At 49.1% G+C, this 27,950-nt stretch overlaps 3 protein-coding genes across 3 annotated transcripts; 2 read left to right on the top strand and 1 right to left on the bottom strand.

The window, feature by feature from the left end:
• Positions 1 to 3,019: 3,019 nt before the first annotated feature.
• Evx2 (even-skipped homeobox 2) lies at positions 3,020 to 6,617 on the bottom strand. Its single transcript, XM_051183991.1, has 3 exons — positions 6,191 to 6,617; positions 5,026 to 5,303; positions 3,020 to 3,739 (listed from the first exon to the last, which is right to left on the bottom strand). Exons 1-3 carry the CDS (start codon positions 6,615 to 6,617, stop codon positions 3,020 to 3,022), a joined length of 1,425 nt encoding a protein of 474 aa, XP_051039948.1.
• An 8,319-nt stretch (positions 6,618 to 14,936) lies between these two features.
• On the top strand, positions 14,937 to 16,827 carry Hoxd13 (homeobox D13). The gene is made up of 2 exons (XM_051183990.1): positions 14,937 to 15,764; positions 16,543 to 16,827. The coding sequence occupies exons 1-2, from the start codon at positions 14,996 to 14,998 to the stop codon at positions 16,791 to 16,793; spliced, it is 1,020 nt and encodes a 339-aa protein (XP_051039947.1). The 5' UTR covers positions 14,937 to 14,995; the 3' UTR covers positions 16,794 to 16,827.
• A 4,815-nt stretch (positions 16,828 to 21,642) lies between these two features.
• Hoxd12 (homeobox D12) lies at positions 21,643 to 22,607 on the top strand. The gene is made up of 2 exons (XM_051183989.1): positions 21,643 to 22,210; positions 22,369 to 22,607. Exons 1-2 carry the CDS (start codon positions 21,643 to 21,645, stop codon positions 22,605 to 22,607), a joined length of 807 nt encoding a protein of 268 aa, XP_051039946.1.
• Positions 22,608 to 27,950: the final 5,343 nt, after the last annotated feature.

Here is a 27,950-nt window from a genome sequence, read left to right as displayed (position 1 = left end):
GTGTTTGATGCTTTCAAGAACTATTAAGTTTAGACTTTTTTCTTAAATGAAAGATTAACATTTATTCTTTAAATATGACAATAAAATGGACACATTAATTAGATGGAAGAATCATTGTTGTTTACCTATGTATGTGTGCAAACATAAACAGCCTTGTGTGTCCTCTACAAGGCATATCCACACACTCTACTCCTAACTGCTCTTATCTGTTTAGCCAGCCAATTAACGCTAAACCAATGTTTGGATGTAGTGCGTGTCTCCTATAAACATGAGTAATGTATTTGCCATAAAAATAATGATTAGAATGAATTAATCCGTCTGATGTGTGTATTATATGGATTTAAATATGTTGTTTTAAGAGATTTTCATAACCCTGGATGCCACAGTTAAAAACAAACACCAGCATGCACCGTTTTGCAATCTCTTAAACAAATAAAATTGCTCTGATTTAAATAACATTTATTTTACATGACCAAACACAATAAATAATGTAATATACAAAGCTTTATAATTATTGCACATTTGTAAAATATCTTACAGTGAGTTCATACAGCCAGCAATATTTAAAGCACAAAGACTTTATTTACAGTTTTATCTTATTATACTAGCCAGATCCAATGGACCTAACATAAGATGAATTTATGTTCATTTTACCAACCAGCGTTCTCATCGATCATATATATTTGGGAGGGGGGATGTAAACATTATTGCCTAAAGTACCTTATATACATCTGATAGCTGATCATAGCAAAGAGCTTTAACAATCTAGAAAGGTAAAGCTGATAAAAGGGTACCATATTTTGGTTTATTTTATTTAGTCTTAAATTATATATTAATATTTTTCATGTAAACTTAGTGAATATGAGCTGGTATAATCATTATTTTACATAAGTAGTCTCTTTAAGAAAAAGAAAAGAAGTTTAGATCATTGTTATTTCCTTGGGAAGTTCTCTAATATTTTATGGGAACATCATAATAGATAACAAGAGTTTTGAAATACTGCTTCCCCTTGGGATATTTTCCACTTGATAAAAATAATTTCTCCTGGAAAATTAATTATTTCAACATTTAATGAAAAAAAAATCTGTCCCCAGGAATTGAAATGTTAAAATCCAGTGTCTTCAAAAATAACAAAAATATGCCAGGAAACGAATTTGAAATAAATCACATAAAGTGTGCCAATTTGTATATATGGATGTGTGTATCTCATATATGTATTTAAGAGCACGAATATATATATGCATATACATACATATACATATACATATATATACACATACACACGCAGGTTGCATACACACATATACCCACTTCGCTGGGCTTAAACATGCAAGTTATTTTAGGGCTTCAACTCTTCAGAAAATCTCATTATGTGAGGAGCGAAGTGGCTCTGCGGGGAGCATTATGGAAATATCTGGGCTTGATTTAATGAGGCTGTTCACATTGGTGGAATATCAACTTAACAGAGAAAAGTCTACCCAGGGCGTCCAAGTTACCAAAATGAAAATTGGCAATTGAGATGATAAGAACGTGGCTTTCTTCTGCGAAATCACTTCAGGTAACAGAGATAACATTAAATAACATACATTCTATGCACCAAGAACAATGTTTTATGTACCGAGTCTCTTATCCGTCTCTCCTAATGACTTCCCTTAGCGGGTTGTTAGTGCTTGACAGCAGGTCTCCGTGCGGGGAACTTTTCTCCAATCCCACATTCAAAGGAGGTCCATCAGAGAGCATGATTGGCAATTTTCGTCATAATCTGCACATTATTAGCATCAAAATTGACGTGGCAGTTAACACTGGTGGGTTTTGATGTACCTTTCTTCAAGTTCAAGACAACACCCCCTGTAGCCAGAGTTGGCAGAGCAGGTCTCAGCAACCCAGCGGTGGCTTTTGCAGAGAAGAAGGCAATAGACATGCGTGAGAAATATGCCAAGAACCACTTTACCCGAGGAAAAGGAAAACACGGAGAGAAGGGGTCGAGAGGAATACAGAGTTCGAACTCATAAAAGTGTCTAAGGAAAGCCTTAGGATAATATCATATATCTAGAGCTTCAAGTATTTCCCAGATCGAGTGGAACTCGACAGTTGGAAAACTGAGATGAAAAAACGCCTCTCTCCACAAAGTACAACGATCTATCAGTGTGGACCTCACCTTCTCTAGGTTCCCCCCCCCTTTCCTGGCCTGATTGTGGGAACCTCGTTACCCATTACATTTTGCATAAAATATGCGAAATAAACCGTTCTGCTTCCTAAACACTGAAACCAAAGACTAAAAGTGCAGTGGACTGGAGAGAAGGAAGTGTGATAGCCACCCTTTCCCACCTCGGCTTTGTCCTTCTGGAGAAGACTGCAGCAGCTCTGCGCTCTGTGAAAGACATCATGCATTCTCCGTCTACTCTGTGGCTTCTCACACTTCATCCTCCTGCTCCCCTCGGACAAAAGCCCCTAGTAAACTGAGATTGAGAAAAATCTGCCTTTTCCTTCTCTCCGTTGTCTAAAGACAAAAAGAGCAACAGCATGAGTCTGGGGGATGACGCTCCCTCGCCCACCATACTGCCCACCATACTAGCACACAGCTCTTTGTCACGGTGTCCCATTGCTTCTAGCCACTCCCCCGGGTGACTGGGCCCCGGGGGCGGGGGGGGGGGGAGTTGATCAGCTGGAACTGGACACCCTGGAGTCTGACTGGCCATGGAGTGTTGTCTTCCCAGAGACCAAGGCCTCCAGACAGGAGAAAAGCGGGGCCTACAGAGCGGGAACCACATTTAGAAGGCGTAGGGTTGGGGGTGGGGGGGGACAGCTAGGTTGGAGATACAAAAATAGAGATCATTGTGTGGGGGGGACCACTCCAGGCCTTTGCGCCAGCTCCCCCGCCCCCCACTCGGGCAGATTTCTTTCGCCCTCCGGTGCCCCGGGGCTCCCCCTAGCGGCAACTCTAGCCGAGGGCCAAGCAGCGGGGGGCCCCGAGCGGACGCACGGCGAGAGGCAGGCGCGGCCCCTGGCGGCGGTGTAGTTATCTGGTGAGCGGCGCCTCGTCCCTCTGGTCGGGCGGGCTGACGGCGGTCTTGCTGAGCACCGCGGCCGAGTAGGGCAAGAAGCCGCTCTCGGAGCGCGGCGCCGCGGCGCTGCAGCCGAAGTCCGAGCCGCCCGCCGTCCCGGCTCCTCCGCCACCGCCGCCACCGCTGCCTCCGCCGCCCCGGGAGCCCAGCGCCGCCGCTGCAGCTGCGGCGGCGGCGGCTGCAGACTGGCTGCTGTGGCAACTGAGGCAGGAGCAGGGTGCCGAGCTGCCGCTGGGGGGCGCCCCGGCCGCCGCCGCCGAGGAGGCCGCCGCCGCTGCAGCCGCCGCTGCAGCCGCTGCCGACGCCGCGCTGTTGAGCCCCGCGGCGGCGGCGGGCGCCTGGTAGAGCCCCGGGTGGCGGAAGCTGCAGAGCAGCTCCGGCCGCGAGTAGGGATGCGAGAGCGCACGGAAGGTGTCCAGAGGACGGATGGAAGTGGCGAAGGGCGACGATGCCGCCGCTGCCGCTCCCGAGGCTGCGGCCGCCGCTGCGGCCGCGGTGACGCCCACGTGCGGGTAGTAGTGCAGCGGCACGTGCGAGTGGAAAGGGTAGGGGAGGCTTCCGGTGGCCGCCGCGTGCGTCATCATGTAGGTGTAGAAGCTGGGGTCCGCTGGATGAGGCCACGACATGGCCAGGCGCTGCCGTTTGTCCTTCATGCGCCGGTTCTGGAACCACACCTGCGGGGACAGCCGCGCCACCGCCCGGGTTAAGGAGCGCTGGATATTTCCAGCCCCCGCCCAGAGTCTCCAAAACCTTCCCAGGTCCCAGAGTAGCCTGGCCTACTTCTTTGGCTCAACCCTGTTGCTCTCCCACATGGGACAGGGTGCACAGGAACTTGCGGGCCTCCTAGGCACACCGTCCACAGCCAAAAGAGTCTCCTCTCCTGGGTTTGGTGCGACTCCTCGGGTTCTGACTCTACACTTGATGCTTTTTTTTTTTTTTTTTTCCCTTTCATCACAAACCAACCTTTTATCTCCCTCTGTCTACCCACCCACCGGTGCCCAGCCTCACTGAACACGGGTCTGTCAATCCCAGGATTTGCACGGGGATTCCGGGTAGCCTTTGAAGAGAGGCTGTCTCCAGAATTTGAGAGGTAGCGGCTCCAGGTCTTGAGCCCTCCGAGCTGCAAGGACCGTTCCCTAGGGGTATGGGTCCGATTAGGGTATTGAAAGGATGATTTTGTTGGAATCATTTGCTTTAAATGAGTGGCAAAAAGCTATGTGCCCAGAACCTGGAAAGGGAACTTTTCTACTCCTCCTAGATAGTATCTAATAAAGACATCATTTGGCACAACTCTAAATGAAAGAAAGCGGGATCAAACTGGAGGACTTCTATACCCATCTCTTCTTTTGCTAAAGAGCTGAACACTTGCTCTGTGAAGTGCTCACCAAGCCTACCTAGTTTCCAGCCATCTCTTCTGAATGCAAAATAAAATAAAAATTAATAATCTATATTACATAAATTCGTTGTTTCCCATTGCCCAAGAGAAAAATTCTATAGGAAACTAAGTCCTCAATCCAATAGATTTTTTTAAAAATACTGTAACCTTTACTTTAGGTACTAAGGATTTATGTTAGAAATAAATCTCCAAGATCAGGAGCGAATGAAAAGTTTCACCTCGGGTGTGCCAGGGAACAAAAAACAGCCCGCCTTGCGGCTTAGAGCAAAGGAGAACCTTGAGCACAGGCCAGGAGGCACCTAGACAGCAGTTGGGTAAAATTGTGAAGGGAGAGGGTTTGGTCACAAGCATGGGCCTCGAGGTTCAGAACGCATTCTCGGGCTAGCAAAGCCTGCCAACCGATTGGGATTCCGCATAGGAGAAATAAATAAGTCTACTCCTTCGGTGACAAACCCCGTGGACTCCCACAGCTAATTCTCGCCACCCAGAAAAGAAGAAAAGGGGGGGGGACATCAACCAGGTGCCCCGAGGGAGACCTGAGCAGACACGCGCCAGAATCGATACCTTGATGGTGGTTTCGGGCAGGTTGAGTGCGGCGGCCAGCTCGCACCGGCGGGGCCGAGACACGTAGTTCTCCCGGTAGAACTCCTTTTCCAGGCGTGCGATCTGTTCACGGGTGAATGCCGTACGGTATCGCCGCACCTGATCGGCACCAGAGCCGGAGCCCGAGCCACCCAACGCAGCGCCCCCGCTGTTGCCGCCGCCGCCTCCATGTAGACTGCCCAGGCCCGAGCTGGAGGCCGACGTCGTGGTACCTGCGACTGAGCCGCTCTCGGTGTACCCTAGCAAGCAAACAATCCACAACGCATAAGAAGCTGTAGGGCCCAAGAACCCTGAGCTGGGGTTGCTAACTGGTGACAGAAGAGCTTTCGGGAAGGAAAGTCACTGTCAGAATTGATGGGGGTCTGTCAGTCTTACAAATTGCTGCTGTTAATAGAATCAATGAAGTTTGGGGAGCCTTTCCTAACCAAATAATAGAAACGGAATTTAAGAAGGTCGTTCTTTTTCCAGTAATTAGAAAATTTCCACTCTGTAGGAAGACTAACGGAGGAGAAATGCCTACTTGGAACGCAGTTTGAGAAGCTGTGGGTTTGACATGGTCTGGAAACCACAGGATGGCCTTCAACCTTTCTTTGACAGCCTTTGGGTTTAAAATATCTTAGGATTTTTTTTAAAGCATCTGCAGCTCAAACCCGAGCCTGTAAAGGGGGAGGGGGTGTCTACTTTTCAACTCTTTTCTGCCGCTGATTTAAGCGGTTGTGCAGAGGTGTGGGGCCAGACTTCTCAGATTTATCCAGGCAGTTCCACCTCCACCCGGCCCTGGGGCCTCCAGAAGCAGTTGAGTTCGGAGCCCCTGCCCAGTGCACCCTTCTCCAAGAACAAGTGAGCAACCGTGGTGTCGCCTCGCTAGCAGAAATATTTACTCTGACTCAGGAAGGAACCTGGGCGAGGAGGCCTGGCTCCTTACGCTCCACAGGCCCTGGCTGAGTTGGGAAGCTCAAAGAGTAGGAGCTAGAGGGTATGGTCCCCAGCATGCGTCCCTCCCTTGCCCCTGCCAGCTCTGCGCAGCACTCTAATTGCGAGCGAGACAGAGACCCGCTGAAAGCATTGGCGGGGCTCGCGCGGGAGCTCCGAGGCTAGGGCTTGAGTCTGCCAGCTGCCGGGTTACCTTTGGCATTGTTTTCCTTGAGCGGCGCGGCGCCCAGGCCGCTGGGGGACCGCAGTGCCGAGCAGCCCACCTCCACGTCGCTGTTCATGTCGGCCTCGGCGGCCGCTTCTGAATAATGACCAGGCTTCTTGCGGCTCTCGGCGGCAGAGGCGATTTCGGAGGAGACGGTGCTTTCGCTGCTCGGGTGCTGCAGGTTGAACAAAGTGTCTATTTCGAATTTGCCCTTGGCGGGGAGGTCTCCCAGAGAGCCGTGCAGGGGAGCGGACGGCAAGCGCGGACTGAGGCGAGCCGGGTGCTGCGAATTTTCCAAGGCCTCCAGCACAGCACTGCCAGACGAATCGGACAAATTGGAGAACCTCTTGCTAGCAGTAGGGCTATGAAGCCCTCTCTCCATCAGAATCATCTCTTTTCTTATTCTTTCCATCATCTCAGCTTTCTAAAAAAAAAAAAAAAAAAAATGTCACAGTGGCCTGACTGTCCCGTCTTAATGATGGGCTGCGCCTAGGGCTGATTCTCATTCAGTCCCAGCAAGTGGCTCTAAATATTATTATCTCTTTTGGAGGGAGGCGGAAAAATTGTGGGATGCCAGAGCGAGGGAATGACTGGTCAAAATGACCCATACATCCTTCCGAGTTGGAGATGTCATTCATCAAAAAGTAGCGCCCGCTCGTCATTAAGGTACGAATGACGCTGTTCGAATAATCATTTATTGTAAAAGGTTTATAAGCAAATAAATACACGCTCCTGTCAGTGGGTAATGAAGGCGACTTCAGAGCAGACAAATAGATCCAGGTAGGAGACGAGAAGACACGAGAAGTGAAGAAGAAGGCTCCGGTCCTTTGCCCGCTCCCAGCCAGTTCTGCTCGCCCGGGGGTTTGGCCTCGGGGGTGAAATTGACAGTCTGATTAATAGAGCACGCCGCGGCACATTTCCCCCTTCATTTAGGGGCATCATTACGCTCTCAGTTTGCTGGGTTGCCCCTTAGGTCCTAATCATGCAACGCCTTCCTCATTTTTTCCATGGACACAGATAACGTGTTAAATAATAGATAATGCTTTGATTTTACAGAGTAGATCCTTGGGAAGTTTTTTTGTTTTGTTTTGTTTTTGCATTTACAAGCTAGGGGCGTAAGGGGGGCGGGTAAGGGGGAGGATACAGGAAGAGCTGCGTAAGACCTGTGCCTGCTCCTGTCAGGGTTACTTATCTTTCTGTTTTAAGAACCAAATATTAATAATAAGTATTTTATTTAACAAATAGGCCCCTGAGTTCTTTCTCTCCTTACTTCTTCCTTAGTCTGGATGCTCCCCTCAGAGAGAGAGAGAGAGAGAGAGAGAGAGAGAGAGAGAGAGAGAGAGAATCTTGTAGATTTTTTTTAAAAAATGCTTTCATGCTAACGTGGCTGGGGAAGTACATAGGGCCCATGGCTCCAAACGGAAATCATTACACAGTCCCTGGTTTTCTACCACTATTTTCAGACTGACTTCTGAACTCGAAGACCCTAGATTTTTTAGTTTGTAATCCAGCTGATGGATAAGCGTCTCCTCGTCCTCGTATTTTCCCCTAGGGGAAATGAACTAGACTGGACGGGTTTGATAGCAGAATTCGACAGCTAACTTAAAACACAATCGTGATTTACCGTACCATAGGGGCCCGCTCCCAATCCATTTTTTCTTTTTTTTAATTGCCAGCTTTCCCCGACCCTTCTCAAATAGAGGTATTTGTGACAAAGTAACTGCATTTGGAGGTCAAAGTGCAGGGAAAAGAGCCTCCTGCTACCCTCTCCCTCCCCCACTTTGATCTTTATCCACCTCTCCGTCCTCCCTCTTCTCCACCCTAGCCCCTTCCTTACCTGTAGCCCCTGGTGGTGCTGGTGCTGGGTGGGGGCACAGAGAGTCTCCGACCAACCTTGCCTCTTCTTCTTCCCGCCCGAGGCTGGAGGCTGAGCCTCTTGGCGATAACTTTGATAGTCATAATGACGCCGGTGGCAACCATTTTAAAGAAGATCAATCTTCACTCGAATACGCTCATCTCCTCCCGCGCTTGCGCTCCACCCTGCCCGACTCCGATGCGTCTGCCTCTAGCCGGCTGCCCCTGAGACAGAGATTCGCCCTCACTGGTGAGGTGCCGAGGTCAGGGAGAGTAGTACTCAGTGGTCCAGTGTATGAGCTTCTGAAGCAGCCTGAAGGGCCTGGCAATCCGGAGGACACTGGTCTCAGGTTTTGCATCCTGGCCACAACACCAACTCATACCCTAACCTGAGCCCCCTCCTTCCCACTTTGGGACACACCCAACACATTGGTGTGTGTTAAGGGGCAAACCCCTGTTCTAATTGCCCATCTGTCTGTTGGAGCTTTCTTTTTAACCTTGGACCCGTTGGGGGCGCGTCAGGAATGTAAGGGGAGGTGAGGTGTGAAGTATATTTATATACATGTGTACACATATATAGTCAATGCCAAAAGTTTCTTTCCTCTCCCCCTTGGCGCCAACTTATTTCTACAAGCAAGCTTTGCTGAAAAAGTCAGTCCCACCTCTTGAAAGTCACAAACGGAAAGCTGGGTAGGCTGGAAAGCTAAGAATTGTCGGGAGGGCTATGGCCTCCATTTGAGAACTTGACCCAGCATCCACCTTCACCCCTGTCCCAGTGGCTTTCCAATTCCAGCGGCAACCCAGTTCCTGACATTTGCATTCTCCTCCAGCAGGCTTTTGGCTACACTATTGGCTGTGCTGTTCTGCTGTTGGCCCTGTGGTAGCCCCCACCTGCTTCTCAGACAGGATGCCCAGTTCCACCGGTCCTGGCAGTCACTGCTTCAGTGTCCTGGGAGGGAGGGTCCTTCTACCAATCCTTGCTTACCCAAGGGACTATAAGGGACTCTTTGGTCTAGGCTAGGCTCCGTGGGGGGCCAAGCCCCTGGCAGCAAGTGGTCTGCTCAGCCTGGGCGGAAACCCACGGATGCCTTTATTGCTGTCATTTGGCGCCCCCATCTGTTTTCCGCGCAGTTTCAGTCGCTATGAGCTGCTTTTCAGTCGCAGAAGCCTCAGCGGCCTAAGAAGATGACCCACTTCCTCTGTGGCCTACGCGCCTTCCATCTCTTCCCTTCTAGGATTTGCCGCCTCGGGTTCCTAAAACTGGCCAATCCTGAGCTCAGAAAATGTAAACCACCCGTTTCTCCGTGACTCCTTCATTCACTAGTGGTTTTGAAGCTAGTTTGCACCTTTTAAGTGATAGATACTAATATTGCATTTCCAGAATGTTTGTTGCAGCAAGTATACTTGAAAACTACCACAGTGAAAGACATTTGTAAATTCTCACTGCATGTAGCAGAGAGTAACATTTCACTGTGGCTAGAAACTGTCCTAGCTTTCAGCCTTTGGTGTCTTCAAAATACCAACACCAAAGTACAGGGCTGAGCAATTACACAAGAACCTAAGCCCATCCATGCCCGTGAGGACTTTTATGAAGGGGATCAGTCAGGTGACATGCGGAAAAGCCTGTCTCTATTATTATCCAAAAAGCACGGTTTTGCTGGAAAGAATGACATACATGAAGGACAACACCTCTTTTTCTTTTGCTCCCTCTCTTTCCCCCTCCCTCTCTTTCTCCTCCCTCCTTTCATTTCTTTGTCCCCCCCCCCCGTGGGGTTAGACCTTCAAACTAAGTGTTTCTTAAACAGAGCCCCCCCTCACCCCCCCGTGAGGTGTTAAACATTTGGCCTGTGACTGGAGGTAAAGCTTTGTCTGGATTTGCAGAGGGATGGGTTGAGAATAAAGCCTGTGCCGCAAAGGAGCCTCACAATGTGGCGGTCTGAGCCAGCCTTCCTGACCAGTCAGTACAAACCACCAATTCTCAACCTAACGTTAGTCTCAGGCTCACCAAAGAGCTGGGACTGCAGAAGGTCATGTATGGAGATCAAGCACCTCCAGGTCTGACATATTTTCTTTCAGCTAAGAGCAGTCCTCACGACTAGGTTTCGATTTATAGGAGAGGGTGAGTGTTGTAGTAACCAAGCCTGCCTTCACTAGAGCGACTTCATGTACCCATTTCTTAGCAAATAAGCCTCTAGCACCCTGCCCCACCTGAATCGGCCCAGTCGCTTCAGTTTTCCTTCCCCCCCTCCACCTGCAATTCCAGACTTCCCTAGAACGGTTGTAGGTGAGGGCTTGAGGATGTACTTTCTTCCTGGACCCTGAGGCTACTAAGACTCGCCGCCTGCCAAAGACTCGCCGCCTGCCTGGAGTTTATGTGCGGTCAGACGAGACCCAAGAACTTGCAGAGACATCTAGCGCCAGGCGAGGGGAATTGCGGGCTCCTTTCAAGGATCCAGAGCCCCACCACTGGCATCCTTCGCCAGCCTCTCAGCTCCTCCTACATGTTTAGGCGGTTTCCAACCCTTCACCCCCTTTGCCTTGCTGATACCCAAAACGTGGATTGCCCATAGAGAATGTGAATGATGTGAAATAGTAATAGACTTCTATTTGGACTCACCGCTGACAGTAGGCATTTAGCCAGTTAGAAAAGTGTTTCTAGAAACTCACATTTTGAAAATGTGAGACAAAAACAACAAATTGCAATTCTCACTTCTGTTTAGAAAGAAAGGAGAAAATTATTCGATCCTCCAGCTCTGACCCTGTCTTCCCAAAGCCTCCTCTCCAGTAAAGCTTAGTATTTCTTTGGGAGGGAAGACACTCAAAGGCTAGGAGTACTCTCAATCTCAAAAAAAGGGGGCACGATGTCCTGTGAGAGGCTACCTTGGGATTTTAAAGAATCACGTGGCATATGGAGAGGGTCTTTGTTGTTGCATGAGATTTTCCTTTAATAGAGGCTAATTTTGTTGCTAAACCCAAAAGGATTCCATCTCAAAATATAAATAGATAATGCCCCAAACACAGGATCCAATTTTCTGACTGTTAGTTACTAAAACTCCCTTTCTACACCAGACTTTGTTTGTTTGTTTGGGTTTTACTTTGCACTTTGTTTGTTTGTTCTTTTGCTGTTTTCTTTTTTCCCCAGCCTGAGTGAAGTTGGTTATTAGCCAGAGAGGGAAAATAAGCCCCAGAGCCAGCAGACAGACATGGTTAAGAACACCAAGCAGCCAGTTCTACTCAACTTAAGCTTTTGCGTCTGAATTGAGACTTTTTCTACTGAATTTTTGGTTTCTCAAAATTAATTAGCAGGGTAGCTTGTATTTCCTGGTCATGACCATCAAGGTAAATATTTTCAAAGGAATCTCCCACAACACCATTCTGACAGGATCCTGCTGCCATCCTGGTTTTAACAGGCAGCAATTATGTGGTTAATTGAGCTCATTGCTATCTTGGCAAGTAGGACACTTCAACAAGCCTAAACTCTAGCCTATACCCATCCGTTTCCCATCCCAAAACAGATGTGCGATTTCTAAGATCTACAAGAAAGAACAGAGGATATGACTCTAGCAAGGATTCGGTTATCGAAAGGAATTCTCAAAATTTCCTCTTCAGAGGGGAAGAAGGAATAGGACCAAGCAACGGAGAAAGAGGAGTGCAGGTGCACTTTGAGCAACAAAGGACATCGTGGGTTTTTCACCAAAATCAGAAAACTTAAAAAAAAATCACAGAACAATGGGTAAGTGTTTGGAGACATTTGTGCAAAACTCTTGCTTAACAAAACCCATTTCTTTTGTTAGATTTTCACTGTTCTATACCCACACACAAATATAGGGCTCACCCTGTGTTCTTGGACATCTTAAGAAAATGATTATAAGCCTGGCATAGTGGCACATGCCTGTAATCCTACCCGTTTTGGAATTTGGAACTAGTATGTGTTACAGAGTGGGTCTGTATCTCAAATTTTAAAGGAAAAAAAAAAAGGAAGGAGTTATAATTAGATTTCAACTGGAATACATTCTGGACACAAGATACACAAGCTAAATGAAAACATTTCTCCCCATTCAACCTTAGAACTCTCTCCATACCTGCCTATCATCTTGTAAACTATGGACCTTAGTAGCTCGTATAAAAATCAGTCCTGGCATTGCCTAGTAGTAGACCTCAGATTCATAGCCCACTAGCAGTAACTTCGCTGGGGTGCTAGGATTTAGGGTTCTACCTATGAGGCCTCTCAGAGCTCTTAGTATAACCTGTTCCTGGCAAAATGCATTAATCAAAACTTACTTCATTTCTGAATAACCTTTGAAATTGGCAGAGGAACCCCAAGTTCTCCAAGGGCACCACAAAGCAGTAATGGGAAGAAGATCATATTGAGAGGTTTCAACCTGAATATTAATCCCAATTTCCCTCCTAGTCAAGTACAACTTAATTTCTTGCATGAAAAAGTGAGTCAAGGTTAATGTGTGAACCAGAATCACAAGAACATGACAAATTCTTCTTTCGTGTTTTAATTGTATTTTCTTTGTTTTCAATATATAATGTTTAATATATTAGATTGATTTTTTTAAAATATACAGTAGTGGAGGCCAAAGAGCACAAAACTACCAAAAGACTGAGTTTTAGGAAACTGAAAGTTTGTTGGTTCCAGTTATTTCTGTTTATTTTGTTTTAAAAATATTCCAACAAATGTTTGAACCTTAGGGGAGGGGATATCAAGAAGCTCCTATGTTGTTCTCTTTCTGAGTAACAGAAAGGAAAACAAGGGAAAATAAAACATTTAATTGTCAATCTCTTTCAAAAAAACTCAGCAACTTCACTACCTGCCCCTTTAAATGCAATCCAGCTCCGTTGCTAACTTTTGCCTTCTCTCAAGTAATCAAAATTATCCCGATCAACAAATGCCCATTCATCACGATCAACGAATTCATCACATTCTGCAGAGCCCCAAGAGACTCTCCCGAATTGAATTTGACCATTAACCTGTCTAGGACTTTTAAAAATCACAGCAAATTTTCTTACCTCTGTCTTCCAGTACCTCTCTCATAACTCCCCCCCCCCCTTTATTTGAGCCTTTTATGGTTACTGTGTTTTTTGTTTGGGGTGTGTGTGTGTGTGTGTGTGTGAGAGAGAGAGAGAGAGAGAGAGAGAGAGAGAGAGAGAGAGAGAGAGCCCACCCTACGAGGTCAGACCAGGCCCAGGAAGATCTTGCTGGAATCTCTCTCCTCTTTCTTCTTCTTTCTCAGGGCCTATTTTCAATCAGAGGGCAATGGTGCTGGGTGACAAGCTGGCCTCAGTACCACAAGTTTAGAGGAGTGGTTTTCTTAAGAGATAAACTGGTCTGGAAGGCTAATAGCACCGCACCGCACCGAATTGACTCGCTTTGAGGCTCTTACATCCATCCAGCACTCCTGACTCACCAAGTCTAGTATTGCTCCCAGGAGACCTAGATTCAACTCAGGACTCACAGGGATGACCCATAAATTGCTAAGATCCCAGGATAGTTACACTGGGACTCTGGGACAGAAGAATGACTGGGAGAGGAGGGGGGGATTAGAGTTATCATTATCTAACACGCTAGAAGATATACACCCAAAACTGGAGATTATCTCCTCCAGGTGCTGCCATGAGAGCCTACCCTACCCCGGTGAAGTCTGACCTCGATGTTCTGGATGGCTTTTTATCACCAGTCCCGACTTTACTTGGGGAACAACAACAACAACATTCTTTTAACTTGGCACACTCAATTTTCTGCAGTTGGCAGCCTGAAAAGGAGGCGAAACAAAGGTCCCTGGGAAAGTGAAGTTTTCAATTAATTGGTATGAGTAACGGGCGGGGGTGGGTGGTGGCTGCAAAATGCTAGAGGCCAGTAGGCTGTGGGCAAGGCGCAGAAAATTCGTGGCGGTCTACTGAGTGGCTTTCTCCTCCCGCTCTGGCCACGGAGTCTCTCTGCCGCCCCGGGAGGAGGTAAGCCAGCCGGGCAAAGTGACTGTGACTCCCGTGGCGAGGGAAGAAATGTGAACCTGGCATCCGTGAACTTCGTAGGTGCTCAGACTGTCAAGTTTTCCACTCAGGGGTGAGTGATAATCTCTGATGCGTCCCAGGAGTGTTTCCAGAGTATTTTGTGGCCCGATGGTGTCCGTATAGGAAGGATCTGCTCTGACTGATTTGTCTGTATGTGGAATGTTTTCACCCGTTGGGTATGTTCAAGGTAAGAAAAATGAGCTGCCTCGAGTTTAGGGTGTAGAGGTAGAACAACGAAAGACTAAGCAACAGGTTTAAAAAACAAAACAAACAAACAAAAAACCAGGATTGCTGTTTTCACACCACTCTGACCACCTCTGTCCTTCCCCATCATTTTGGTGTGTAGCTCGAAGAGCTGAAGAGAGGTGGCAAAAACAGCGGTCGCGGAGATGAGATGCAGGCCTCAGCGCACGCCCTGCAGACAGGCCTGAGATGGGCCGTCGCGCAATCAACTCGAGGGGGTGGCTGCAGAGCAAACTCCTGGGTCTGGGGAGGGGGGGCAGGAATGGGAGGTGGGCCTCCCAAAGGGCTGAGGAGGGGTGGGGGCCCGGTGGGTGGGTCCAGCCAGACCCCGGCTGGGAGCCAGGCTCGCCCGCGCCCCCACCCCCACGTGGCCCAGAGCAGCCAATGGCACGGTCCCCGGCCGGCGCCCTCGGGGCGGGAGGCGGCCCCCCGACCGGCCCAAGCCCCCTCCCAACCTGAACTTCGTTTTTATAAACGTCCCGCGATGAGCTAACCTGTTGGAGGGCGGGCGGGCGGGCGGGCAGGAGGCGGGAGTCTCGCGGAGGGAGAGAGGACGGGAGGGAGAGGGCGGGAGCGAGCAGGGCGAGGAGCACGGCGAGGAAGGAGGGAGGAGGCGAGGCGCGCCATGGTGTCCTGCGCGGGGCCGAGGCCGGGGCCTGGGCCGGGCCAGGCCGGGCCATGAGCCGATCGGGGACTTGGGACATGGACGGGCTGCGGGCGGACGGCGGGGCCGCTGGAGCGGCGCCGGCCTCCTCCTCGTCCTCGGTGGCGGCGCCGGGCCAGTGTCGCGGCTTCCTGTCGGCGCCGGTGTTCGCGGGGACGCATTCCGGACGCGCGGCGGCGGCGGCGGCCGCGGCGGCGGCGGCGGCGGCGGCGGCCTCCAGCTTCGCGTACCCGGGGACCTCTGAGCGCACAGGCTCCTCGTCGTCGTCGTCATCCTCGGCCGTGATCGCCACTCGCCCCGAGGCTCCCGTGGCTAAAGAGTGTCCCGCGCCAGCGGCCGCCGCGACCGCTGCAGCACCCCCGGGCGCTCCGGCGCTAGGCTATGGCTACCACTTCGGCAACGGCTACTACAGCTGCCGCATGTCGCACGGAGTGGGCTTACAGCAGAACGCTCTCAAGTCGTCGCCGCACGCCTCACTCGGAGGTTTCCCGGTGGAGAAGTACATGGACGTGTCGGGCCTGGCGAGCAGCAGCGTACCGGCCAACGAGGTGCCCGCGCGAGCCAAGGAAGTGTCCTTCTACCAGGGCTACACAAGTCCCTATCAACACGTGCCTGGGTATATCGACATGGTGTCCACTTTTGGATCCGGGGAACCTCGGCACGAGGCGTACATCTCCATGGAGGGCTACCAGTCCTGGACGCTAGCCAACGGGTGGAACAGCCAGGTGTACTGTGCCAAGGACCAGCCACAGGGGTCCCATTTTTGGAAGTCATCCTTTCCAGGTAGGAGCATGTAGAAAAGAGAAGAACACACGAGGGAAGGGGGGGGAGAAAAGCCCCTACTTGGGAGAAGTTACTTAGGCTCCAGGCCTGGCCAAGTTTTACAGGCTAGAAGTTTGTCTAGTTTCTGTAATCTGTAACTTTCCCCATTAAAACCGCCTCTGCAATTTTTTCCTTCCCCGTGCAGCAAAGAGCTTTTACCCACTAAAGTTCAAGATCTTAGTTACTTTTGCTTCTTTCCCTCTCCCTTCCCTCCCTTCCCCACACTCCTAACTAAAGATGCTTCTTTTCTAAAAGGTGTCAGGGTTGGGCCCCCACTTTTTCAAGTGGAGTTCCGATGACTACTAAAACTTCGTAGAGCCCATAAATTCCCAAACACGGGGACAGAAATTAAAGCTTGAGTAAAAGATCTGAAGTGTGTGTGTGTGTGTGTGTGTGTGTGTGTGTGTGTGTGTTTGAATGTATGTAACTGGCAACTGCCCTTATGAGCTTTCCCCAATAACCAGACCATAAAATCCCAGGCTTGTTAAAATGCCGGTTTGAAAAACCATGATGATCCATCAAATTAGCCTTTGTCTTGAAGTGCAAATAGTCTTTCTTTAATAATGTGTAAAATAATGTGTCTGTGTAAATAATAATAAAGTGTAAACAATCTCATTTTCTTTATTCTCTACCCCTGCCCAGAACTAATGCATACACAGATACATTCATATAACACAGTTCGAAGCTTGGGTACCTCAAGTAACCCAGTCTAATTTTCCCATGCTGTTGTTTGTGCCAGGGGATGTGGCTTTAAATCAGCCGGACATGTGTGTCTACCGACGGGGAAGGAAGAAAAGGGTACCTTACACCAAACTGCAGCTCAAAGAACTGGAGAACGAGTATGCCATTAACAAGTTCATTAACAAGGACAAGAGGCGGCGGATCTCGGCTGCCACGAACCTATCCGAGAGACAAGTAACCATTTGGTTTCAGAATCGAAGAGTGAAGGACAAGAAAATCGTCTCCAAGCTCAAAGATACTGTCTCCTGATATGGGCCAGGACAGTTTAAATGCTTTCAGTTGTCTCCAAAAACACCTTTGGAAAGACTTGAAAAATGTATTTAATTTCCCCCTTCCCTGCCTAGGATGGCAAGCATTGTGAATCAATCTCTCTCTCTCTCTCTCTTTCTCTCTCTCTCTCTCTCAATCTTTATCTGGCTCTAAAACTTTTGAATGCCCAATTTGACTTTGTAATTCTCCTTCTTTCTTGCTTATTATTGGTTTTGTTCTTGTCTAGGTTTGTTTTTAGAATTTTTTAAACATTGTTTCTCCCTCCAGGCCAGTATAAAAAAACAAAACAAAACTTGAAGTAGTCCCCCAATAATTTCCCAAAATGAATCTCAGAAGTGCCTATTGGATTTAGGAGTTTATATTTTTTTAACAGGACTTTATATGTGTTTCTAGTACCGACTATGCTCATAATCTATTAGGCCAGAATTGTTTTCGGCCATTCATACCCTATGATTGTGTAATTGAATCATTAGCTCTCAAAAGTTTCCCCAAGGCAAGTGGAAAAAGCTCTAAGCACTCAATGACTTAGGATCACTGGGAGAGTCTGAAACTTGGAGGTTGAAGGCACAAGATGGATTTGAAAGCAGCTACCTTATTAATATTGAAATGAAGACAATCTTCCCTATCTTTGGCAGTCTCGTTTGCTGTTTTGTGTGTTTGTTGCATGCCTTGTAGCTGTAGTCTTTTAATCTGGAAACAGCATGTCCTCATGAATGCCTTCATTCCTCCAACTCTAGATGCAGCTATTTAAATACCTACAATTGGCAGAGTGACTCCTAGATGTTATAAATTCACCCCTCTCCTTGGGTCTGGGGGAATGGAGCTGAGACCATATCCTCCGTCCTTGGAAAGAGACTAAGCCCATGTGGCCATGGGTGGGAACTTCTACCCAGAACCTAATGAAGAAGTTAATTGTCTGAACGAATGGGCCTCTCAGAGCTTTAAACCATCAAACACATCTTTAAAATATGGAGCTCTAAGGACCAAGAGGAAAAAAGACACTTCTAGATGTGATGCCGAACTACTTTCAAAATGTTGCATATTTATGTGACTGAGATATTATTTTTGTAGATGCAATGTGTGTGAGCAGTGCTTCAAGCATTTAAAAATCACTTTTTACTCCTAGGGAGATATAAATAAAAAGAACTCTCCATTTCCACTGAGTCTTCATACATATGTGGTTTTCAAGGTTGCAAAGTCTCTAGAAACTATTTATTATAAAACCTTGCTCTCCTCAGCATCTGTAGATGAAGGAAACAACATCAGCTCTGGTCTCTGAAACTTCCATGTTCTATTTCTGCCACCTCCCTCTAACACAACTAGTGATGTTTTAAAATGAGGATATAATTTGTGATGTCTAAAATGACCAACTCATTAAAAATCAATAAATTTTATTTCTTTCAACATTATCAACTTATTGAACAGTTTTCTTTATTTTCTAATCAATATGAATGTGGGAGTTTGGATAGAGGCAAACTCACTAGGACGTTTAGGACTTGGAAGAAGATCCGTTATAAATATCTTCACTAAGAAGATCCATAAATGAGAGAAAGCCATATATCCATATTTGGCAACCAAAAAATAAATATTTCAGACACCCCATTGCAGGCAGCAATTGACAACTGAAACCACTATTCTACACCTTAGCAACTTTACACAAGTTTTAGGCACCAAGAACTTTTTTTTTCCTTTTTTAAAGTTCTCTTTGCCATCCAGGGCAATGGCCTCAAAACCGCGGGGCTCCTTGTTGTTAGCTACTACTACTACAATCTAGCTAACTTTCTGATGCGCAATTTAGGAAACAGATTTCTAAAAGCTCACACAGTATGTGAACTTGTGGTAGGAGGTCTCTTTTAGGGCAGTAGGGAAAAACACGGGAGGGGGGCATAAAGTTGGGACGTACTTTCGTTTTCTCTGGTCCAATTTGCCTTGTTTCACATTTTACTGTGAATTGCAGGGGCTGACTTCGTTTATAGATACTGGCAGATATAGACAAGTATAGATACAGAATGCAGTTCAATCTATGGAGGACAAGCCCCTGAAAAGGGGGGGTCACATCATCCCGGAGGTCACACATAGGGAAACATCACTTAACATCTTGTTATTTTGCTCACAAGATGTTCTTCATCAAAAAAGCCGGCCTTAGTTTTCTTCCAAATACCGTTCTCCCTGTCCCCTAGTTTCTTTTTTTGTAGGTTCTAGTCTCTCAGGCCACACTTCATCTCCCAGGTCCATTTCCCAGGTTTCCTATATTGGGTAGAGAGGGAATTGCCTCGAGGTTTTCCTTTCATCTGGAGTTGCACGTCAGTTTCGCTGAGCCTAAGAGAAATAGGGTTTGCTGAAGATTAAAACTGCTCTCAAATGCTCTCTGGTGGCATTTGGATTGATGGCTAAATGAGGAACAGATGAAGGCTTTGTTATTTATACGTGTGCCTTTTATATTCGGGATTGCGGGAGGAGGCGGAGAGCAAGGGGTAAGTGGCTGAGGCCCTGGAAGCGAGGCCCGTGGGGAGCCCGGAAGGCCAAGGGAGTTTGGAGAAAGGCTTTTCCTTCAGTAAGAGGCTGAGAGCTGCTCAGAAACTTAGCATATTATTAGCAATTGGGGCGGGGCCCAAAATCGGCAGATGATTCCTGACTCAAGAGGTGAAAAAGGCGTTGGGGCAAAGGCTGAAGGTCAAACCAAAAACGGCCTCTGGCTTCCTCGCATCAGGTTCCTTGGCTCAGTTGTCTGGGTCAGCCGCTACAACCCCGGGCTTTCCGAGACTGTCCATAGCGCCTTGGCAGCGGGCCATGACCGCAAACGCTGCCGACCCCAAGCCCTCCCCACCGCCCTTCACTGTTGATCTTGACCGTGCGGCGGCGTCTATCCAGGCGTGGAGCACGCTCGCCATCTCCTGGACGTTCGGAGGCATTGGCAGAGTTTGCCATTCGGATTCTCGGCCAGATGCTTTTTTTTTTCCACATTTCCAGTCAAGCCTTCTTTCCTTCCCGCACGTTTCCCTGGGGTCTCCAGGTTCTCGAAAAGAACGTTTGCCTATCAGACCTAGAAAACTATAAACTTGGGGAATGAAGTGGGTCTTAAGAAGAAGGAGGAGGAGGAAGAGGAGGAAAAGGAGGAGGTTCAGCACACAGTCCCTTTATGTATTTAGTCCTGAGGGGAAGAAGAACTCTGGGGCAGCCAGTGTCTAAAAGTCTAAAGATGTGCTCTAAAAACTCTAACTACCTAGAAATCGCTATGCATGAGGCAGAGGCGCTGAAAGCACTGGGACTCCTAAAACAGAAATTTCAAGCCAAGGAATTCTCCAGTAAAGAAAGGAGAATTCTTTAAAATTATGGAAGCTATCGGATACCTTGGGTTTCCCCCTGGGTCTCTAAATTCGGAAGTGACACTTATGCCTTCTCCCACCTCCTCTGAAAGAACAGAGAGTGAGAGAGTGAGGTGCTTGTCCCAAAGCCTGAGACAGAGGAAACTCTAGTAGTGCCCCGGGAGTCCTAGACTTCCCCCACCCCCATTTTACCGCCCCCACCCTACACCCCCCCCGCGCTCCCCGGAGCCAGAGGAAGGGCTGATGGCGTCCTGAGAGCCTCCCAATTGGTCGCCATAACTCACACAATAAAGTCTCAGCTAGGTGGTCAGCCTTGCCCTCCGGCGGCGCCTGTGTGGTCTCTTTGCCAGAGCTGGGGGCCTAACCAATTCCAGCTTGGCTCAGGGACCGTGGGTCCTGCTGCAGGCGAGCACAGGCATCCATCCCCCTTTTCTCCTTCAGTCTAGGAGAAAAAAAAAAAGCCTTAGTCCCTCTGGACTTCCCCTGAAGGGCTTGCCTCAGGGATTAAGCATACTTACTACTGCACCCAAGAAGCTGCCACTCTTCCTGTTTGCCCAGCCAGTGAACCGCCCGCAGCCTCCTGCGTGTCTGGAGGCATCACAAGGAACGCAGCTAGCTAGTTGCCTGGACATCTAGGAGTTCTGGCTTATAAGGAGTAGTCCCCAGGGGGAATCCAGGAGATAAAAAGAATGTAGCTTTTGCACAAGATTGGCTCCTGGAACTGCTGAATTACTGAATGGGGGGGGGGAGCGGGTTGGATAACAACACTAAGAACTTAAGTTTCTCGGAACAAAACACCGGGAATGGTGTGAGGAATCCTTAGGTGCCACACTTGAGCAGTTTGTAACACCTTTCTCCATATTTTCATCAACTTCTTGTATTGTCTGTGGGCCTGGATCTCCAGGTTCATGGAGTGAATGCGTCCTTGCTGCCAAGCGCCTTGGACAGAGAACTGAGAGGTCCTTTCTGCGTGAGGGATTGGTGGATCGGTCTCAGAGAGTGACATTGCTCAGATCCAGCAGCAGTCGGTGGCCCTACCAGACTTTCTGCGACCAATCTCAGAGGTACCCTTACTGGAAAATGTATGAATTGCAACTTAAGGTTGATAGAAGCAAGTCCGTCCGGCCCAGGCAGCTGGAGGAAAATGAAGTGGCAAAACCAATTCAGGTCAGAAAAATTCCCAAGAGACACTTGGGCAAAGGTACCCTCATCCTGCTGTCACCGGCTTCCCAAACAGGCCTGGAAACTCTCAAGGAGTTAGTTCATCTTCCCTCAGCAAGATGTGGTTCTGCTGGGAGCCTTGTTCTTAGCAGTCCAACTTTGCGGGTGTTATCATAATACCCTGAAGGGGGTGGGGACGGGTCGGGGGATGTAGGCGGTGCTGAAATGACCGGCTTTGAAGAACCTGCAGGCAAAGTTTCGTCCAATCCTCTGAGCCGGTCCTCTTATTCCGGGTTGTAACTAAATACTGTTGCGAGCACAGCGGAGGCCCTTTGTTGGAGATGTGTGAGCGCAGTCTCTACAGAGCTGGCTATGTGGGCTCGATTCTGAATTTGCAGTCACCGGACTCTTTCTACTTTTCCAACCTGCGGCCCAATGGCAGCCAGTTGGCTGCGCTTCCCCCCATTTCGTACCCTCGCAGTGCGCTGCCCTGGGCCGCTACTCCTGCCTCGTGCACCCCTGCACAGCCTGCCACTGCCTCTGCCTTTGGAGGCTTCTCTCAGCCCTACTTGACCGGCTCTGGGCCTCTTGGCCTGCAGTCTCCAAGCGCTAAGGATGGACCCGAAGAACAGGTCAAGTTCTATACGCCTGATGCTGCCACCGGAGCAGAGGAACGTAGCCGAACTAGGCCGCCTTTCGCCCCCGAGTCTAGCCTGGCTCACTCGACTCTCAAAGGCACCAAGTATGAATACGCGGGTGTGGGCCGGGCCGTTCCAGGCTCTGCAACCCTGCTCCAGGGGGCCCCCTGCACCTCCAGCTTCAAGGAAGACACCAAAGGCCCGCTCAACTTGAACATGACAGTGCAAGTGGCCGGGGTGGCCTCTTGCCTGCGATCTTCTCTGTCCGACGGTAAACGGTGCCCATGCTCCCCAAGCCAGTTTGGGCAGGGATGGGAGGTGGGCTGCCAGGGACAGCTGTACAGGGAGGAGAATCGCCAGCAGTGGCAAACCTCTGTGGGGCGGGAAGTTAATTTGAGCGGGCTGACATGGGTCGGGGCTCTGTTTCAGGCCTGCCGTGGGGGGCGGCCCCAGGGAGGGCCCGCAAGAAGAGGAAACCTTACACAAAGCAGCAGATTGCGGAGCTGGAGAACGAATTCCTGGTCAATGAATTCATCAACCGGCAGAAGCGTAAGGAATTGTCCAACAGGCTAAACCTCAGCGACCAGCAAGTCAAAATCTGGTTCCAGAACCGGCGTATGAAGAAAAAACGTGTGGTGCAGCGGGAGCAGGCACTGGCTCTCTATTAACTGCTCACGGGGGCGGCGGGCCGTGCCAAGGCTGCCCTTTTGGACCTAGGCCTGGCTGTGGTGGTGCTGGGGCTGGGGATTTTCCTCCCACTCTCGCTGGTCCTGGGTGCCCTCCGGCTCAATTGAAGCCCAAACGCCAGGAAGAAATTTGGAAATCAGGCCACTGGGCCCTTTTGCCTTCAGGATCTCTCTTTGAGATCCTCCTAAGAGGTGTTCTGGAATTACAATCTAACACTTGCTTTAAGCTTTCAGTGGCGGCATGGGGCTTGGGGTCACCTGCCCTTGTCTGCGGTGTTTACATCCAGGGCTCTCTATTGGATCGTTGTAGTTAACCTGTTTGTATTCTTTCTCTTTCTCTATCCAGTTCTTTCTTTACTTAACTGGAGCTAGCTAGAGCTCCGAGTACAAGAGCGTGTAGAAAGGCCCTGAGACCCCATTGCAGTGCAAAGGGCCGAGGATAACTCCAGCCTCTTGGCAACAGAGGCCTTTTGTGATAAAGTGGGTCTCCACTCTGGAGGAAGGACAGTCTCTGTTCCCACCACAACCCCCATCTGCCCGGAAGGATTAGGGGGGTGGATAATTTGGAATCTCAGCTCTGCAAAGGCTTTCCTGCTGGGTAGATTATGGAAGGTTTTCTTCTCAGAGATAGGAGAGAGAAAGTGGGATTCCAGAACAAATTACAATCTCCAGACAAGACTGGCAGAATTCCCCACCCCAACCCTGAGCCAAGGCCATGCACTCTGTAACTAGACCCCTAGAACTGAGCTGTGGTGAGGGAAGCTGCTGGCCTGTTTTGAGGCTTGGCTGCACAAGGAAGAAAGAGGAGTAAGCGAGGGAGGAGGAGATTCTGTTTTCATGCTGTAGCTATGACTTTCTTCTTGAATGGATGAAGGTGTCCACGACTTTCTTTCTTGAATTATTTCAATGGGCCACCACAAGAAGAAAAAAGAGCCTCCGTGTGGAGTGTTGGCCGGGGTGGGAGCGACCTCAGATTCTCAGCCTGTGATTGCTGTTCTTGGAATGCAGAAAGAGCCGGGCAGGGCAGGGGGGGGGGTTCTTCTTTCATCCTCTCCACCACCCAAAACTCCCATCAAAGCTCAGACTTTGTACCCTTTCTCTGAGATACTTGTGGCCAGCTCTTGCAAAGGTTTTAAGGCCCTGAGAACTGCCAGGTTTCCTTTGAGGAGCCTAGGTCTTCTGAATGGAAATTCTGTTGGAACTATTCTACATTGGTTACAGATTCCATCCAGCCTTATTCTCAGTGAATACAACACACACACACACACACACACACACACACACACACACACACACTTGGCCTCTTCTTTTGCGTTTTAAGCTCCACCCCCAGCCCTTTAGTAAGATTCACAACACCTCCACAGGTTCAGATTCTTTCTCAAAGTCCAATGGCTATTCTTTAGTGAAGGTCCAAATTCTGAAGCCTTATCACAAGGACCCTTGAGCCTCACCCCAACTGACCTCACTTGATGTTTTAAATATTATTATTTTCTGTGCTAACAGTCGCCATGGATGTTTTGTTTTGATTTTGTAAAATAACATTTCCTTATATACATTAGCTGCAAGTTGCATAGCAAAAATAAATATCCAGGTCCCAACCCAAGTTTTAGGGGCTGGTATTCATTTTAAAAGATGCTTTAGATTCTTTTGTAATGTTTTTCAGGCCTCCGAATTCGTTTTTGTTTTTCTGTTTGTTGCTTCACCTCTGGTGTTTGCTATTCACTAAATGAGAAAATGGCTCCTGAGCTAGTCCAGAAAGAGTTACACAAAACTATGGACAGAATAAGTGTAAAGTAGTCAAAGGGGGAAAGTCCTTGGACAGATGTGAGTGTATCTCAAACACAAAGAAAACTCTGAGTTTATAGATTGAGGAACCTCCATTTTGCTTTAACTCTCAAACTTGAAAGCTTGCTATTATTGGGGAGGGGGAGAGTCAAGATTTGAGATTCCTCGGATATCAAAACAAAACATCTCTCTGACAAATTTTGGTCAGTCTTTTCAGGACCAAGCTAACTACTAGGAAGATCCTGTAGGCAACTGCACCAGAAGTTCAGCAGGCTCCCTTGAGAATTCTGCCCTATGCCTCTGCAGCCTAGAACTCAGTCAAGTAAGGCCAGGGCCTGCTTGATACTAGTGCTTTTAAAAATCCATGAGTTACGTGGAGATAGACACTAGCTTCTAACTAGAGGGAGAATTATGAAGACCAATGCATCTCTAATACTGGATAGGCAATGTTCCCATTCCCTTCCTCAGAAGCAAATTTTATTTATGCATGAAATATTTTTTAATTAAAAAATTTGCACACAATTGGAAGGTAAGAAAGAAGAGGTTATGAAGGTCTTGTAGATAGTATGTTTCCCCATCTGACTTGACAGGGAGGGAGGGAGTGGTACTGAGTCTGCATTGAGATATTTTTCTCTTCGAAAACAACTGAACAAAGGCAGAGCCCCATATTGAGACCTTAGGTCCAGAGGGCTGAGGAAGAAAGAAGAAACCAGACTTACTCAGACCCAAGCCCTAAAACAAAACATGCAGGCTTTCTAACTAGATAGAAACGACACTATAGTATCATGTTTCTTCTCCGTAGTCTGGGAAGGAGGAGAAGACTCCTAGAGGCCAGTCACAGAAGAAAATTAGCCTAAATATAAAATCTTATCTGTCGTCCAGCGGTGTTTTCCAAATGCATCCCCTTTACTGATCCACACAAATCCAAAGACCATGGTTTCTCCTTCCCTGGGTGAAGTACTGACAGAGATTTGGAAGCAGGATGAGAAACAAATGCCAAGGAGAAATGAAATCTGATTGTTCAACATTCCCTCGTAGAAAAATAAACGCTTTTTCTGAAACGCTGCAGTCCATGCGGCCTTCTGCCTAAGGATGAGGTTTTAAAATGAAAAAGAACTGTTTTTCCTTCTGTTCAATCCGTTGAGAGCTCTGAAGGCCGGAGGGGGGAAGCTTTTAAGGCCCAAGGGTTCTCCCCTTGGGAGGTAGGCTAGGGAGGCTTCCTGGACGCGAGCTAGTGGAGGAGAAATCCAGCACCGTCGTAATTATTCATGTCTGATGGTGGGGGAGGGAGGTGCGCCCCGTCACTGGCCTCTCCCAGCTGCATCCACTCCCCTCAGTGGTGGTGGGGGGCACAGCACCCTTCCGACTGTCCTTGGACAAAGGTGATCGCCCCACATTTTTTTTTTCCAGTCTCCACTTAAGAAACCTTTTCCGTAGGCTCTGCAGGGAAGGGACTGGCTCTGGGTGTCCCCCACCCCCGCCCCACCTCCCCTGCTTTTCTCTTCTTTCCTTTCCTAAAAGAGCATAAATAATTAAAGTTTGGCAGGGAGGAAAAGCTTTCTTGCAGAACTGTAGTGGTAATAAATGAAATGACTCAGAGTCCCTTCCCCAGTCAGCTTTTACGAGAGCTGCCAGACAGTGTCTGTTCACGTTCTCCAGATACCAGGGGCGCCCTGACAAAGTTAAGGTCAAGTTAGTGTCTTATCTTGGGTGGCTCAAAATTACTGCATCGCGTCTACGCGCTGCGCAGAAAGCTATCGTTGTCGGAGCTGCGGGCTGAGCCCAGAAGGCCGTGTGTACTCCCTGTATTTCGTGTAGGACGACATAAGCAAGGACAAGGACACAACGCACGGGGTCTTCACGGTAGGTTCTCTGGCGGAACGCGCGGATTTTCCTGGTTTTTCGGGGTGAGGACCAACAGAGAGCTGGGGCTGAACAGCAAAGCGGTCTGGGCCAGGAACGAATGCCCTGGGTGCTGTGTGGGGGCGATTTGCACTCTAAGGCGTGGGAGGGGGCATCGCCCCTTCCCCAGTGCTCCAGCGCGCCGCTGCTGATGGCGCACCCTCCCCTGCCAAAGCGCGGCTCCCGCCCGAGCTGCCGTCGCCATGTCGTTGAACTTGAATGGTTCGTCCTTTCCAGTTCCCTTTTCCATGGCCAGCAGACTTCACTTTAGGGGTGACAGTGTGCCTTACAACCCACTCGGTGGGGTGAGCAGAGGGAAGGTGCGGACAATTTTTTTGCATCCCAAGACATACAAAGATTGGGGGGGGCGCCGCTGCCTTCCGTCCTGGGCGACCCCAGGAACACTGCAGTGTCTGGGGAGCCATTTTAGGACGCAGATCCAGGGGCGTCGACCAGGAGTCAGAAAGGGAGAGACTTGGGGCTAGGATGGGGGTAGGCAGATTTAAAAAAAAGCGGTATGTGTGAGGGGGGCGCCGCAGGGCTAGGAGAATGGTGCCAGCAGGAATCTGGGTGGGGGTGGAAGATGAAGGGAGGGGTCACACAGGATGCACAGCTAGGTGACAGAAAGCTTGGTGAGCTCCAGTCATCACTGCCACAGAACTGTTTGTGCAATGTTGGGGGGGGAAGCAGGCGTGGGAGGGGGCGGAGGAAAAAGAGGAATGGAGAAAGGAGGGAGGAGAAATAGAAGAAGGGGCGACATCAGTTAGAAAAGAGATATTAACTGAGACCACCCGCCTTTTCTCTGTCAGTCGGCTTGGTGCGCAGAGAGCACTGGACCCGAACTGCAGCGGCCTGGGGAAGGGAAGGGGACTGGCACACAACCTAACAAGGGCGTAGAGCTGAAGCCCAGGCCTCTAATGCGGGGCTTGCTAGGAAGAAGAATATTGAGGAAAGAGACAGGCTTCTTCTGCCTTTGGTGCTGGGATTTGGATTTGGGGAGAGACTAAGAGACTGGTGAACTGGGGTGGGAGCCCAGGCCTCTTTTGGACTCCAGGGCTTGGAAGATTACTGTAGCCAGAAGCGAGTGAGGCCTTGGAGCAAGTGGATGGGGGCCTGAAAAGTCTATGTCGGAGCCAGGTGATAGACTCCAGCGAGAAGGCAGGCTGAGAGCCCCTGGAGAGCTAACCGATCTCCCCGGGAGTTCTGACCGTCAGACCCAACGGCTCCAGAGGAGTCTTGGGGGTATGGCACGAAGATTGCTCAGGCCTTAGTGGGGCTCCAATACAGTGAAAGTCCAATAGAGTGGAAGGTCTGAGGGGCTTGAACAGAGAGGAGGTTAGGAAAGCTGAAACACCAAGGGTTTGTGTGTGGGCTGTGAGAAGGGCCCTTGTGCTGTCAGGGTTAGACTTCGTTTCCTTTTGTTCATGAGACCCCCAATCTTAAGGAAAGCAAGAAAGCCGGGGTCTCCTGGTGTCCACGTTGGCTCTGTAGAGAGTAGAGGAGAAGAGATGAAAGGAGAGGAGAAGAGAGTCGAGGAGAAGGGATGAGAGAGGGGGGGGCTAGAGCAGAGCGGGTAAGAGTACTGAGAAAGACTGGGAAAAGGAGAGAAAACGGTCTGAGACCCAGGCGATGAAAGGA

Source organism: Phodopus roborovskii, unplaced genomic scaffold, assembly GCF_943737965.1.
Source record: "Phodopus roborovskii unplaced genomic scaffold, PHOROB, whole genome shotgun sequence".
Lineage (NCBI taxonomy): Eukaryota > Metazoa > Chordata > Mammalia > Rodentia > Cricetidae > Phodopus > Phodopus roborovskii.
Note: the sequence above shows the minus strand (reverse complement) of the source record. Positions and strands in the feature narration are given on the sequence as shown.